The 13,507-nt window shown below is 40.2% G+C and overlaps 1 protein-coding gene across 3 annotated transcripts in view; it reads right to left on the bottom strand.

The window, feature by feature from the left end:
* chd1 (chromodomain helicase DNA binding protein 1) overlaps positions 1-11,194 on the bottom strand; it is a 57,453-nt gene extending 46,259 nt beyond the window's left edge. For 2 of the 3 annotated variants that reach the window (XM_076757419.1, XM_076757422.1), the window contains exons 1-10: positions 10,842-11,194; positions 9,286-9,400; positions 8,283-8,490; positions 7,768-7,878; positions 7,302-7,498; positions 6,723-6,997; positions 6,220-6,445; positions 2,606-2,706; positions 2,317-2,495; positions 526-650 (exon numbers count right to left, since the gene is read on the bottom strand). In XM_076757419.1, coding sequence (XP_076613534.1) covers positions 526-650; positions 2,317-2,495; positions 2,606-2,706; positions 6,220-6,445; positions 6,723-6,997; positions 7,302-7,498; positions 7,768-7,878; positions 8,283-8,490; positions 9,286-9,338 — 1,475 coding nt within the window. In that variant the 5' untranslated portion in view covers positions 9,339-9,400; positions 10,842-11,194. Of the gene's footprint in view, positions 1-525; positions 651-2,316; positions 2,496-2,605; positions 2,707-6,219; positions 6,446-6,722; positions 6,998-7,301; positions 7,499-7,767; positions 7,879-8,282; positions 8,491-9,285; positions 9,401-10,821 lie in introns of all 3 variants that reach the window. The other variant, XM_076757421.1, reaches the window with a different exon arrangement.
* Between the last annotated feature and the right edge of the window lie 2,313 nt (positions 11,195-13,507).

Raw genomic sequence — 13,507 nt, 5'->3', positions numbered from 1 at the left:
CTGTGCTGGGAGACAGAGCAAACCTTCTTGTGACTGCACATATGGATGTGCCATCCTGGAGGAGCTGGACTACCTGTGCTACCTGACTGGGCTGCAGGTACCACCTCATGCTACCAGTAGTGGCAAGGACACTAACAGAACTCAAAACTAGAGAAGAAGCAGTAGGAAGGCTAAGGAGAGAGCAATTGTCTATGGCCACCACATGCAAAACCATTACCTTTTTGGGGGCTGTATTTCTTTTGCCTCTCACATTGCACCTATTGTCACTTTCATTTGCACCAAAGCAGGTATAATTGAGTCACAATCACTTGTGCTTACTAAATGGAAAGACTGATATCCCTGAAGTTTAACTGACTTGGTGTTATACTGTGATGATTAAGTGTTCCCTTCATTTTGTTGAGCAGTGTATTCAGTGCCACTGTTTTGTGTGAATCCAGGGAAACCCTTAAGTTGTTTTACCCATTATTACAAAATGGACATTAAGGACAATGCAAACTGAGAATTTAAGTATTGCTTGAGTCATACTTGCACCAGGAGTGAGCCATCCAGTTCAAACTGTCCAACTGGTAGTCTCGAAGCTCCAGCCCATCACCTCCTATGTAAGCTGGCTGCTTCTTCATGGGCACAAACCTGGGTCTCTGCTTCAGCACCTACAGGGAAGAAGAGCATATGAGAATATGGGCATAGTCAGGCTATAAAATAAATAAAAATAAAAAATAAAAAAAACCCAGGTCCTAAATATCAATAATATTCCCCCTCAGTATATTGGCTGTAGGTATCAAATGGGCTGGAATAAGAAATCTGTAAAATACTTGAGAAATTTTCTGCCTATAGAGTTATTCACTTTTGAAGAAATTATTTACAGTCCTCTCAAAAGGACATTGCAGCAGATATTACAAATGGAATTCAATTCCAAATTTTAACATCAGCTCAAGTACAGATAAAAAAGAATATTCTACCAAGACTTTTGCATTTATTCCAATCAGTACCTATTGACACACCAGAACAGCGTTTTGTGAAGTGGGATAAAGCTATTTCTAGATTTATTTGGGCTGGGGGAAAAAACAAAGACTGAAATATAAAACTCTATAACTACGCCAGGAGAGAGGTGGATTAACCCCTCTATGTCTAAAAGATTATTATGGAGTAGCTCACATTTGTCCACTGCTGGGCCAATGGTACACTCAACTTTGAGTCCCTTCCCCGTCAAGTTTTCTACCAGTTGACATGTTAGCTAGAGATCCTTCATGAACAAATCATCTTTCTGTCCCCAGTAATCCTTAGATAACTATCTGCCTAAAGATATGAAATTAATTAATAGGTGCCAAGTGAAGGGTAGGGCTAAAATCCCTGAAGGGCTTCCCTATGACCCAGATTTCATGTCCAGCAAATATGACACGAGGTTTAGAAGATGGACTAGAAATTGTCTTACATCGTTTTGTACTAACCCTTAAATCAAGGTACGGTTTTGAAATTTAACTTTAACAACTTTGATCTGCAAAATCGGGATCACTTTAGGTATGTACAAATCAGCAATTATGCTGGCAAGAAATTTCTAAAAGATGACACTACAAGGAATTCTTTAATATTTTTTCAAAAAGTCTATAAAAATGCCATTTATCAAAAAGTTGTATCTAAATTATATTTATAGAGAGACAATGCTCTGAATATCAAAGTAAGATGGAAAACAGGGTCTTACAATGTAAGAATGGGATAAAATCTGCCAACATCAATGGTTAGTTACAGGCTCTTCCTCCTGGAGAATTGGCTAATAAAATGTGACTTGATTTTTCTGTACTAGACTACCTTTCTAATCAGACAACCTATAGGGGGTCCCCTGCAAATGCAGTGAAAGCCACTTTCACATCTTACTGAACCATTTTGGAGAAGTGTCCACAGTGTCGTAGAAGTAGTTTTTGAGATGAAAATCTATTTTAAGTGTACCTTTGAAATCTAGAAGAGCTGAACTGTGCAAAGTAAGATAAAAACTTATTGACGGTGTTCTTAGTGACAGGCAAAAAGGCTTTAAGCAGAAAATGGCTAAAGAAAGGCATTCCAACCATAAATGAAGGAATCAATGCTGTTTACAATATAAACACATGGTTACCCCAAAACCGAGGTCCATAAACTGTCAATTTTGTGTGTTGTTACAACCCTAGCAGCTGGTAATAAAGTCTATGTTTAAGTCGAAACTCTATTTCAGAATGGAAACTGACACAGAAGACATCACAACAAGCTGGACTAAATTCAAAACCGTACCACCTTACAAAGGTGTACTGTATTACCACTGCCAGTAGAGACTTGGCAGCAAGTTACCTTGCAGTCTCTGGATGGAATGGTCTTGGACTGGTTTCTGCTCATGTAGTCATCGATGCACTTCTGGAACTTTTTGGCAATCAGAGCACCATCCTCCCAGCTACACTCTGAGTATGGTAAACCCTGCCACTTGCACAGATAGTCTGGGTAACCAGCTGCTGACTTCTGGTTTGAATGTCCTGCTCAAAATCAATTCAGATATCTGTTTAGTTATACAATTCCAGTGATATCAACTATATTCAAAAGCAGTTTTATACAAACAAAAAGTGACACATTATAGAAAGTGCACCTATGATTCGCTCTACAAGCTGGTACTGAGAGTGCAGGTCATCCATCAATTCTTCCTGACAATTGAAATACTCTATATCCTCTGGTGAAGCTGCCTTTAACCTGGGGAGAAAAAAAGAAAGCATTAGAAAGTAGCCAACAGACTGTCTTCCATTTCTATTCAATCAACAATTTTTCAGAAGGCTAGTAAATTAAATTGAAACTTCGACAAATTCTCATTTTCAAACAATGACCAGTTTCAATACCTATAGATGCTAGGAAAGAGTAGGCACTGACAAGATAAACAAGAGTATACCTTTCATTTTTCAATACCAAGACAATGGTCTGACTGAAATAAATATATATCTTTTTAATTGCTCAGAAGACACTGCAGTTCAGAAAGTGATTAAAATTTTACCCAATGGAGGGTAGCCAAAAATGCCATCAAGCACATGTGGCTGAGGGTGGTTGAGGGCTATTTTAGAGGTGCGATGAAGTTTTGTGGGGTCTTACAGCATGACATGCATGACAGTTAGGTCAGTTGTTTACACTGGCAGGCTTACCGAGTAGAGGTTCCACCTGATAACATTTGTTTTTAAGTGCCCGACCCGGACCTCATCTGACATCCACTCCTGCCACATCTTCATATCTCCGTCCCTTTTGCCATAACCTCTCAGGTAACCTGATGTTTTCATTCATCTCCATTATTAAAAGTTAGCGAGTACACTTACTCCCTCAGTTCATTCATTTCCTCATTCCACTTTTTTTCTGCATCTTGCTCTCAGCAATCCCACCCCTCCGGAGCAGTTTGGAAGCCCTCAAAGACAAAGACAAAGACTGACTGACAAATACCACTCAGGTACCGAGTCTTTTTTTTTTTTTTTTTACTCGGACTGAGGCGCTTTTTGTTCTTTATGAATTTTTGCTTTGTCCTGAAGGGTTTCTTCATTTTTATATATATATATATCTATATAGATATATCTATCTATATATATATAGATAGATATATCTATATAGATATATAGATAGATATATAGATATATATATATTTAGATTTAGATTTATTTATATTTATATTTATATTTATTTGTTTTGTTTTTTTCTGACTGAATCGAACTGTCTGAACTGCCACTGTGACTCTGAGATCCACAAATACAGTGTTTGCGTTAACCTTAATATTTTGTGGTGTTGTGATTTTGTGTTGCTCAGGTTTTTTTTTTTCATGAGTGAAGGTGTGCATAGTTAAATGTATTGCCTTTGTGTGTATTGATGTGGGGAAAAGAGATGTGTTGGGTTAAATGAAAATAACAATAGGCAAAGACTTAACTGACCGACTAAATCAAACATCTTACATGTCAGGAGAGAGACCTGGCTGGCGCCCTAAAAGAAACTTCCCCGTCACATGCCCACAGCAAACCGTCACAATATGGCTATTTTGATATATCATATTAACAATTGATCTTTTGCTATGCCCTGCCCTCCTTAGCTACTGTTGCTATGCCTGTCAAGCCTTTCAATCTCCCACTGCACATATGGAGCTTACAGTGATAACTGTGGCAAATTTACCACTGGAATTAGCAGAAATTTTTGAAACACTAAGCCTTTGATTTCTCCCAAAACTTAAAAAAATAAAAAAGACCAGGCCTCTCATTTCTAGCTGACGGCTAGATGGCATTGATTTTGTCAGCTAAGATGTTTTAGGTTAGATTTTATTCACGTAGCAACCTAACACAAGATAAAAATGATCTTAAACTCAATGAGATAGCTGTGAAGTCTGTCTCCAGCTGATGTTACCATGTGACACATATTAAAATAGGAACCCTGTAAAAGGCTCTTAAATATGTACTTCATGGCTGCAAACATGATATAATGGTAAAAGACTGAGGCTAAAGCTACATGTCCCAGGCATGACATCAAATCACATCCTCACCAGTTATTGATTCATGTAACATATAAAGGGGAGGAGCATTGTTTGTGTATTTCAGTGTAGAGTGCAGTATGATATATACCATGCAACGGTAGAAATGTTCCCACTGGTCAAAATTTTACAATACTGTTTCCACCAGAGGAGCTATCCCTTGAGGCATATCCACACACAGACACATTCACAGTGTGTACACTATTACTCTGACACATAGCAAGGAGGTGAGCATGTTGATGACACTGCAAGGAGGGTAAATGCTCTTTTCTGTATGCCTGTGTATTGATTTTCACTCTGTTGTTAACATTTCAGTTAAAACGTATCAACGTTATCAACACAAAAACAGTTGTCATTATGGATGACTCCTGCACGCTCTACCATTTCTAAAGATACTAAGCTATGATTGGACAGTTACTAGGATAGGATAGGATAAAGGATAAAGGATAGGACAGGATAAAGGATAGGATAAAGTTAGAAACAATGACGTTTGTTTGTTTAACTTCTTTCATCTATGTGTATGTATTAGGCTTGTTCGGTATACCGGTACTAAATTGGTACCGGGGTACTGAGGCATTTAAAACGGTACTATACTGCGCTTGGATGGGACCGGTACTTTTTTTTTTTTTTTTACGTCGCCGCGTGACGTCACCGCATTGTAATTTCAGCCGAGGCGAGCGATCCGGCGAGTGAGCGAGCGACCGAGTGAGCAGCGTGAAGCTGCAAACGGAGCAGGAGTCTGAAGACAGAGAGAAATTGAGACCCCGTTTATACGAAGACGATTGCGAATGAAAACGACAAAATATTTTATCGGAAGTGCCTTTCGTTTACACGGCGACGGCGCCGTCGAGGTCTGAAACCGCAAAAATCTGAAGACGCCTTCCAGAGTGCAGAGTTTTGAAGACGACTCGGGTTGCATCTCCGTCTAAACGGCAAGAAGCGCAAAACCACGTCGCGTCACGTCACGTCGCATAGCAACTACACCTTACGTCACACTCAACGCGCCAAGCCGGTAAAACAACAACAAACAATATGTTTGACTACGTGGATCCCACCGATGTTCAAGCTGTGCTAGCAGCTGTAGTCAACATACAAGAGTCATTTCAACAATTGTATAGAATGTATACGGATACTACAGGCGAACAGAGACGTGTATACAATTGCATGTGTCAAATTTTGGATGCCCCAACACGTCGTAGGCGCTCTATCACAGTACCACCCTGCGGCCTGGCATGCATATCCAATCGAATTCGCCCACTTTTGCGTCTTCGTATAAACAAACAATTCCTGCTGAGAACGCTCGTCTAAACGCGGATAAAAAATTGCATTGCATTAGAAAAGCCTGTCTTTGTGGTATTTTATTTTATTTACTGATGCATAGTTAGATTTTCCAATAAAATAAAGTCAATAATGACGTTTATTGTGTTTTCTTTTTATTTGGAAAAGTATCGAAAGTATTGAAAAGTATCGAAATACATTTTGGTACCGGTATCGATACCAAAATGTTGGTATCGTGACAACACTAGTATGTATTGAGATAGAAATAGGTAAATTCAATTATGGGGTTCAGCATTGACAAGGTCACTGCACTAACAAGGGAGGACAGCTAGCTACTGAGACTTTGATTACTTTTGTCTGTCGTGGTTGTCATCATATTTGTCCCAGCTCTCAGTGTGTTAAACTATAGATACAGTATTATTAATTAAACAAGCTCTCACCATTTCTTTTTCTCCTGGTCCTTCTTCTTGAAATTGTCCAGTTTCTTCATACCTTTGACATTCTGTAACTTGAGTGTCTCCTCTGTCTCCCAAGTGTTGTGGATATGGGCCCAGTTCTTCCATTTTATCAAATACTGGATCTCACCAACTTCTTTGTTGGAACTGAAGTTGGCATTGGGGTCTCCGTCTGCTTCTACAGCATACACAGTAGTTGCACTTCCTGTTGCTGTTAGATAAAAAAAAACAAAGTAATACTGTCTACAATATTGATTTATTTATCCTTGGCTGAAATATTTTTTGTTTAAAGGCGAACAGTACAGAGCAACAAAAAACTGTTTTTGCCTCACAGAAGAGTTCAAGGCTATCTCCCTGTTATCTTATGACCTTTTGTCTACAAGTCCATAATTTTCCTAACAACTCTTAAAATTTTATAATAGTTCAGATATTCCATGCATTCCCATCTTCCCATGGAATGACATGAATCTTAGCACAGTGTTTCTTACCTCTTTTCCTTCCTATCCTGCTGTCCATCACTCTCTCCAGGGTTTCAAACTCATCTTCCTCAGGCTGAGGAACATCTTCACCCAGAACTTCCACCAGGTCATCTGAGTCAGTCTTCAGCTCCTCATCCTCCTTGTAGCTGATGTTGACTGTGGCCTGCCGCCGTGGACCCGCAGACGCCACCTTCTTGTAGTTATCATCCTCATCCTCTGAGGAAGAACACTTTTGGGCTTTCTTCCTCTGGGTGCTGCTTTTCTTCCCATTCCGAAAATTCATCCTGAGATATGACAAGAGGTGAAGAGATAATTCATGTGTTGAGTTAAACTGAAACCCCGCTATGTATTCTTTTTCTTACGTATTCTTTTAAAGGTCTTATGATCAAGACCGCTGAGGTGAGCAACCACTACAAAGGGAAATAGTTAAGAGAATAATGTAACTCTGTGTACCCAGGCAGCCATGAAAGGAAAGTTCAATTCAATTATATTTATAGAGCGGCAAATCACAGAAGCACAGAAGTTGTCTCAGGACACTTTTCATATAGAGCTGGTACCGGCCATGCTCTTTAGAAACTGTCCACTTACTTGGTTGGAGGTTTTCTGCTTTTGATTTTGTGACTGGGCTCATAGTCTGATGCTGTTTCCTCACTGTTGTCCTCTGCTGATGAGTCTGATACAGAACCACTCCCAGATCCAGAACCCGATGCAGAGTCGGAGGAGCCTGAATTTCTTCTCCTTTTGGATCCACTTGATGAGTCAGACTCATCACTACTTGACGAGTTCTACAGAAGATTATCATCAAAGAAAGAATGTTTCTAAATAATCGGGTAGCGTACCTCAGTTACAGGTTTAAGTACATCAACAACATCTCCAAATGGTGATTAGTTTCCAGTTTTACTAAAATTATTTTAGTAGATGTGTCATACACCAATTTCACCACAACAAATTCCTCATATGTGTAAAATCGTACTTGGCAATTAAGCTTTTTCTGGTTCTGATTCTGATTCAAATAGCAGAGAAAAAGTATAATGGGAATCTGTTTGAAACAAACCTCATCAGATCCACCGTTTGAGGAGCTTTGCCTCTGCTGCTGCTGAAGCTGTTGTTTCCTGAGCATTGCAGATCTTTGCACTGCTAGGATACTCGGGTTAGACTTCCAGAACTGCAATCAATGAGCACGATGCAAGGTTAGCCAAAAATTGTGAATGGTTGAAAGCTTTCACATGATTAGCAGTGTATCACCAGCAGAACACTGACAAAGTGTCAAACTAGGTCAAAGGTCAAACCAATTCAACTTTGACAACTGGACAGCATTTTTAACCAGTTCTCTGCATTAAAGGAAGTGTTGCCACAAAGATGCAAGGAAATGCACTCTAATCTAGTCTATTTTGACTGTCATGCAGCATTGAGCAATTTCACGATTATATAACGGCAGCTTTATTGTGAAAACATAATGATCAAACATTTTCTTGTCTGAATCATTTAATACACATGTGCAGTTCGACTAACAAATATGAGCCAGTAGTTGCCTATATATTTTACATAATTTCTTTTCTTTTTTTTTACCTCAGCTCCATCGATGTTTGACTTATTTGGCTGTTCCATCTTCTCCTTGGATTTCTCTGTGTCAGAATCTGACTGGCTGCCGGACTCTGAGCCACTACCTGAGTCACTGCTCCCTGACTGGCTGCTGCTGCTGGAGGAGCTGGAACTGGAGCCTGAGCCAGACCCTGATGCAGAGCCTGATCCAGAACCGGATTCATCATCAGAATTACTGTCACATGTAAAGAGAAAATCAACAAAAAGCATATTTGTGTATTAGTCATTACTAGATTAACCATCATTCAAAACATTTTTAGACCAATATAAACACTGGTGCCAAAAATATTGCCCTTTTCTATACCACTCTTTTACTAATTATTAACATGTTTTTCAACAAGAAAAATTACAGAGGGTGTTCAGCCTTTAAATGTTATTGACAGCAATCCAAGTCTGGTACACAGATAAACATGACAGTACTTAGACGTGTGTATCTATTGTACTGCATGCAGTAGCTCATTTATTTAGATAATGACAACATCAGAATAAGAAAACTGTGTTAATGCAGCTGGAGTGCCAATTGCTAAACTTTTAGCACAACATAGTGTCACCTGGTAATGAGATATGTTAGCCAATTACATATGTGCAAGTGCAAATTTGAGTAGGGTTACCTGGCATTCAACAGTTTAACTTGCAATCAGGCGCTAATTATTGCAGCCATCATAACATTCCAGATATGTAAAATCTTGCCTCAATACACTATATACTGCTGTGTAGTGTAAACAACAATCATGTATGGAAAAAAACGACACTGTAGAAAGTGGTATAGACATCAGTAAAACTCATTATAAACATACTGGAGATGGCAGTGTCACATACATACAAATTGGAAGTAAACAGAATGCAAATTACTATTAATACACTATCAGCAGTATCATCTGAGATGATATTTTAATAAAAACCAAAACACACATCAATATCAACAAAACAACTCTGATGTCCTTTTGCGAAAGATAATTAGTTGATTTACCTTGATTCTCCACTGCTGTTGCTTACACTTTCATCCTCACTGCGTCCAGCCATGTTGAAGTCCAAAAATATAGACTTCCCTGACAGCCTGCTGTATTATGTTCCACGTGGTTAACCTGTATACACATTAACAACATTAGAAATACTATCCGGGACTGTACCTTCATCATGGCTGACTACTTTCAATAACATTATGCTTTGTCACTAGTATGTATGAATGGGTTCTGATAAAGCTGTGCTTGTTAAAATCGGCACAATATGGCAGAATAATTCAAGACAGGTAGGCCTACAAATCCTCATGTTTACAAAGTAAAACCATCTGCAGCTGATCACACAATCGCTGACCAACTATACCGACTGCATCAAAGTTTAACAAATGAATTGTCTTTGTGAGGTTGTCAATATGGTTTCGCACAAGACTTTCTCAAATTGGAACATATCTGAAAACATTCATGCTCATATACATTTATATGATCATCTTAAGTTAAGACCAAAACATACGCAGCTGTGCGGTTGACTATAGCTTACGTTACACGAAACTTCGCTGTATTCGTTCACTCACCGGAGGCCTATAAGGCCTGTGCGTGTTTTCGCATCCACACACAGTTCCGTGGGCACTCTAAACATTAAATAATCACCTTATCCTCAGCTAAGGCCAAAACGCATTTAAGTAAAGGCTCCTCAGCCAACCTTGGTGTCATCAAGTCTTAGTGTGGCTACAGTTTAGCTTGTAGCTAACTAGCTAATACCGGCTACTGACGCCAGTATTAGCTATTGGCGGGGTACGGCTGCATTACTGCAGCCTTATGCATACACAGCCGACGCGCTAGCAGTGTCTCGTCTCGAAATCCAAACGGAGAACAATATCACGCAACATTATCGTATCGCCACCAGTTGCCTGATTAATGCTAGCCACTTTATTGCTCCAGTATAATGGTTGCCCCCCATGTATAACTGATTAGTTTGCTGGCTCTTTTATGCTATGCTAGTATTCTGATATTGTGGATTTGAAAATCGTCAAACTTGTAAAACAGTAAAAGCAACAGTTATATAATTCCACAGGATGTGGCGCAACTGTGTGGTCATTTTTTAAAAGTCAACGTGTTTCAATAAAAATAAAGTGAGAAGGAGGTTAGACCAGCGTTTACTGGTGTTGTCAAGGATAGTAGCGTTAACTAACAGTATGAAGCACGAGGCTAGCACGGAAGCTAACAAAATGACAAAACTTTGCGCTACTTTATCTTAGCAGTGAACCGCTGGAATGTTCCCTTTCTGGTTAAAACCAATACACAGCATTTAACAGTCAACTGTATTTAACTATGCAAATGTCCGTATAAGTAGTGGGCCACAGCAGAGCACAAAAAGAATTTAGTATTCATTATTAAACCCACAAACCCAAATTAGCTAACCCAACTTCACCCTCTTCCATCTTGTTTTCATTAGCCGCTCACGTCTCGCGGCTTTTACCACATCAACATGCAAGTTAGCCTACTGTTTCACTGAACTAAAGGACAAGTACCTCCACGCTGTAGGTTACCTGATATTATTTTATGTTACCTGTGAAACTCCAACAAAACAACAGTCTAAATCCGCGTTCCCACGTCAGAGGTCCTTTCTTCTCTTATTTAACTAGTGAGCTAGCAGCCGCTTATAGCTAACACTACGCTAGCTAGCTAGCTATCTCCCAGTTAGGGAGAGCAGCCCCGAACCACTCAGTTCGGTAGAGCAGACGCAGTGTTGGTTTTCCTCTCCCTCCAAAAATCAAGTAAGTCCCCTTTTTCGTTCTAGATGTAAACAAAGTCTATCGCTCGTCGGTCAGCTGCGACAGTAGAAAGCTGGCATTTCAATCCAGGATCTTCCGACAACCGGCCTCCGCCATGACGCCGTAGGGTTCACTTCTCTAGGAAACCCCGGACAGTGACGTAACGGCTGAGCTGCTCTATACGCTACAACAGCAGTAAACATCTGGCAAAGGGTATTTTTAGACAACAAATGTTTAATTAAAACAAATGGAATTAATGGTATACAACTTCAATCCCAACAACAGAAGCCTGTGAATGGTTGTAGGCCTACTGCAGGAGAAAGGCGTTGAATTTTGAAAATGCTGAACCTATCCTTTAATCAATGGCAAGTGAATCGGAAGTAGATTAACGAGTATGGATTGCAGTAAAATCGCAGAATACAAGGAAGACGAATTCGATATCAAGTAACAGCCAGTCCAGAACAAATGAAAGGGATTAAAAAAGAAAAAAAAAAGGAAAAAGGGAAAGATGAGTGGAGGGTAATCACTGAGTTCAGATAACATTCCAGTGACCAGTGACATCCAGTGAAGCTCACGAAGGCGGTACGTCAAGAAAATAGGTCTATTGAAGAAGCACTTTTTTTTTGTTAGCAAAGGGAGGTTGTTGGTAGGTCGCCCAACAGTGCAAGACACTGAAGATGACGAACGTGAATGGAGTTTGGATTAAAAGATACGATAAGATAAGATAGGACTTTACTGATCCCACATCGGGGAAATTTAGTCGTTGCAGCAAGCAGGTTACAAAAAGCAAGCACGGTGGCATAACAGGTCAAAAAATAAAAATATATAGATACAGAATAGAACTATGAACTAACTATGTCTATGTACATTTGTACAGATTATTAAAAATAGTAAAAATAGTAAATGCCAAAGAATCCTACTGCCATAAAAAAAAGTACTGTTGCTAGTGGTCTTATTGAGAAAAACTAACTGCTGACATGACATGTATTGTATTGCACTTGAGAAATACTATTGCACCTGAGAAAATACTATTGCACCCAAGGAAAATACTACTTCACTGTTCCTGTGGTGCAGGAATGGAGGCTCCTGAACCTCCTACCAGATGGAAGGGAGGCAAACAGTCCATGGTTGGGGTGGGAGCTGTCTCTGCTGATGCTGCGTGCCCATCTTAGACACCACTTGCAATGGAGGTCCTCGATGGCAGTTAGCAGAGCCTTCTGCTCAGAGGCTGTACAGCTGCTGTACCATACTGAGATGCAGTTGGTCAGGATGCTCTCGATGGTGCAGCGGTAGAAGTTAACTAGGGTTTAGGGAGCCAGGTTAACTTTCCACAGTCTTCTCAGGGAATAGAGGTGCTGTTGAACCTTCTTTATCAGGACGAAGGAGTTGAGGGTCCAGGAGAGGTCCTCGGAGATGCCCATGAACTTGAAGATGGAGACACATTCAACCTCAGCCCCATTGATGTGAATGGGGGTGTGACTGCAGCCTTTAGTTTTTCCTGTAGTCCATGATGAGCTCCTTGGTCTTCTTGGTGTTGAGGGTCAGGTTGTTGTTGGCGCTCCACATCAGCAGCTGCTGAGCCTCATCCCTGTAGGCTGACTCGTCGTTGTTGTTAATCAGGCCTATCACCATGGTGTCGGCTGTGAAATTCATGATGGAGTTGGAGCCATGCACAGGCATGCAGTCATGGGTGAAGCGGAAGTAGAGGAGAGGGCTTAGCACACAGCCCTGTAGGATGCTGGTGTTCAGGGTCAGGGTGGTGGAGGTGTGGTTGTCTAACCTAACAGATTGGGGTCAGTTGGTCAGGAAGTCCAGGGTTCAGTTGCAGAGGGAGGTGCTGATGCCGAGATCACTGAGTTTGTTGACCAGCTTGGAGGGGATAACTGTGTTGAATGCTGAGCTGAAGTCGATGAACAGCATCCCTGCATAGGTGTTGTTGTTGTCCAGGTGCGTCAGGGTGGAGTGCAGTGCCGTGGCATTCTCCATCGACCTGTTTGGTCGGTAGGCAAACTGATGGGAATCCAGTGTTGGGGGAAGACAGCCTTTGAGGTGGGCCAAGACCAGCCTCTCAAAGCACTTGATGATGATGACGGGGATGAGTGCGACAGGGGAAAAGTCATTATTCAAGATTCAAGATTCAAGATTGCTTTTATTGTCATTGAGCATGGACATGTCAACGAAATTTGCATTGCAACCCCTGTGTAGAAAGAAAAGAAAAGAAAATAAGATAAAATAAAATGAACTCACAACTAAGATAAAATAAACTCGCAAATAAGATAAAATAAACTCACAGGGCATAAAAAGTCAGCATTTAAAACGTATATACAATATACATAAAATGCAATGAAAATATACCGAGATGCAATAAAAATATACATAAAATGCAGTGAAATAGACTGAAATGTAGCAGCAATAAAGTAAGTACTGTGTGTATACTTAAATGTCAAGTACACAGAAGGTG

This window comes from Chaetodon auriga, chromosome 19 (genome assembly GCF_051107435.1).
Source record: "Chaetodon auriga isolate fChaAug3 chromosome 19, fChaAug3.hap1, whole genome shotgun sequence".
Taxonomy (NCBI): Eukaryota; Metazoa; Chordata; class Actinopteri; order Chaetodontiformes; family Chaetodontidae; genus Chaetodon; species Chaetodon auriga.
The sequence above is the reverse complement of the archived record's forward strand: the minus strand, read 5'-3'. Positions and strand labels throughout refer to the sequence as shown.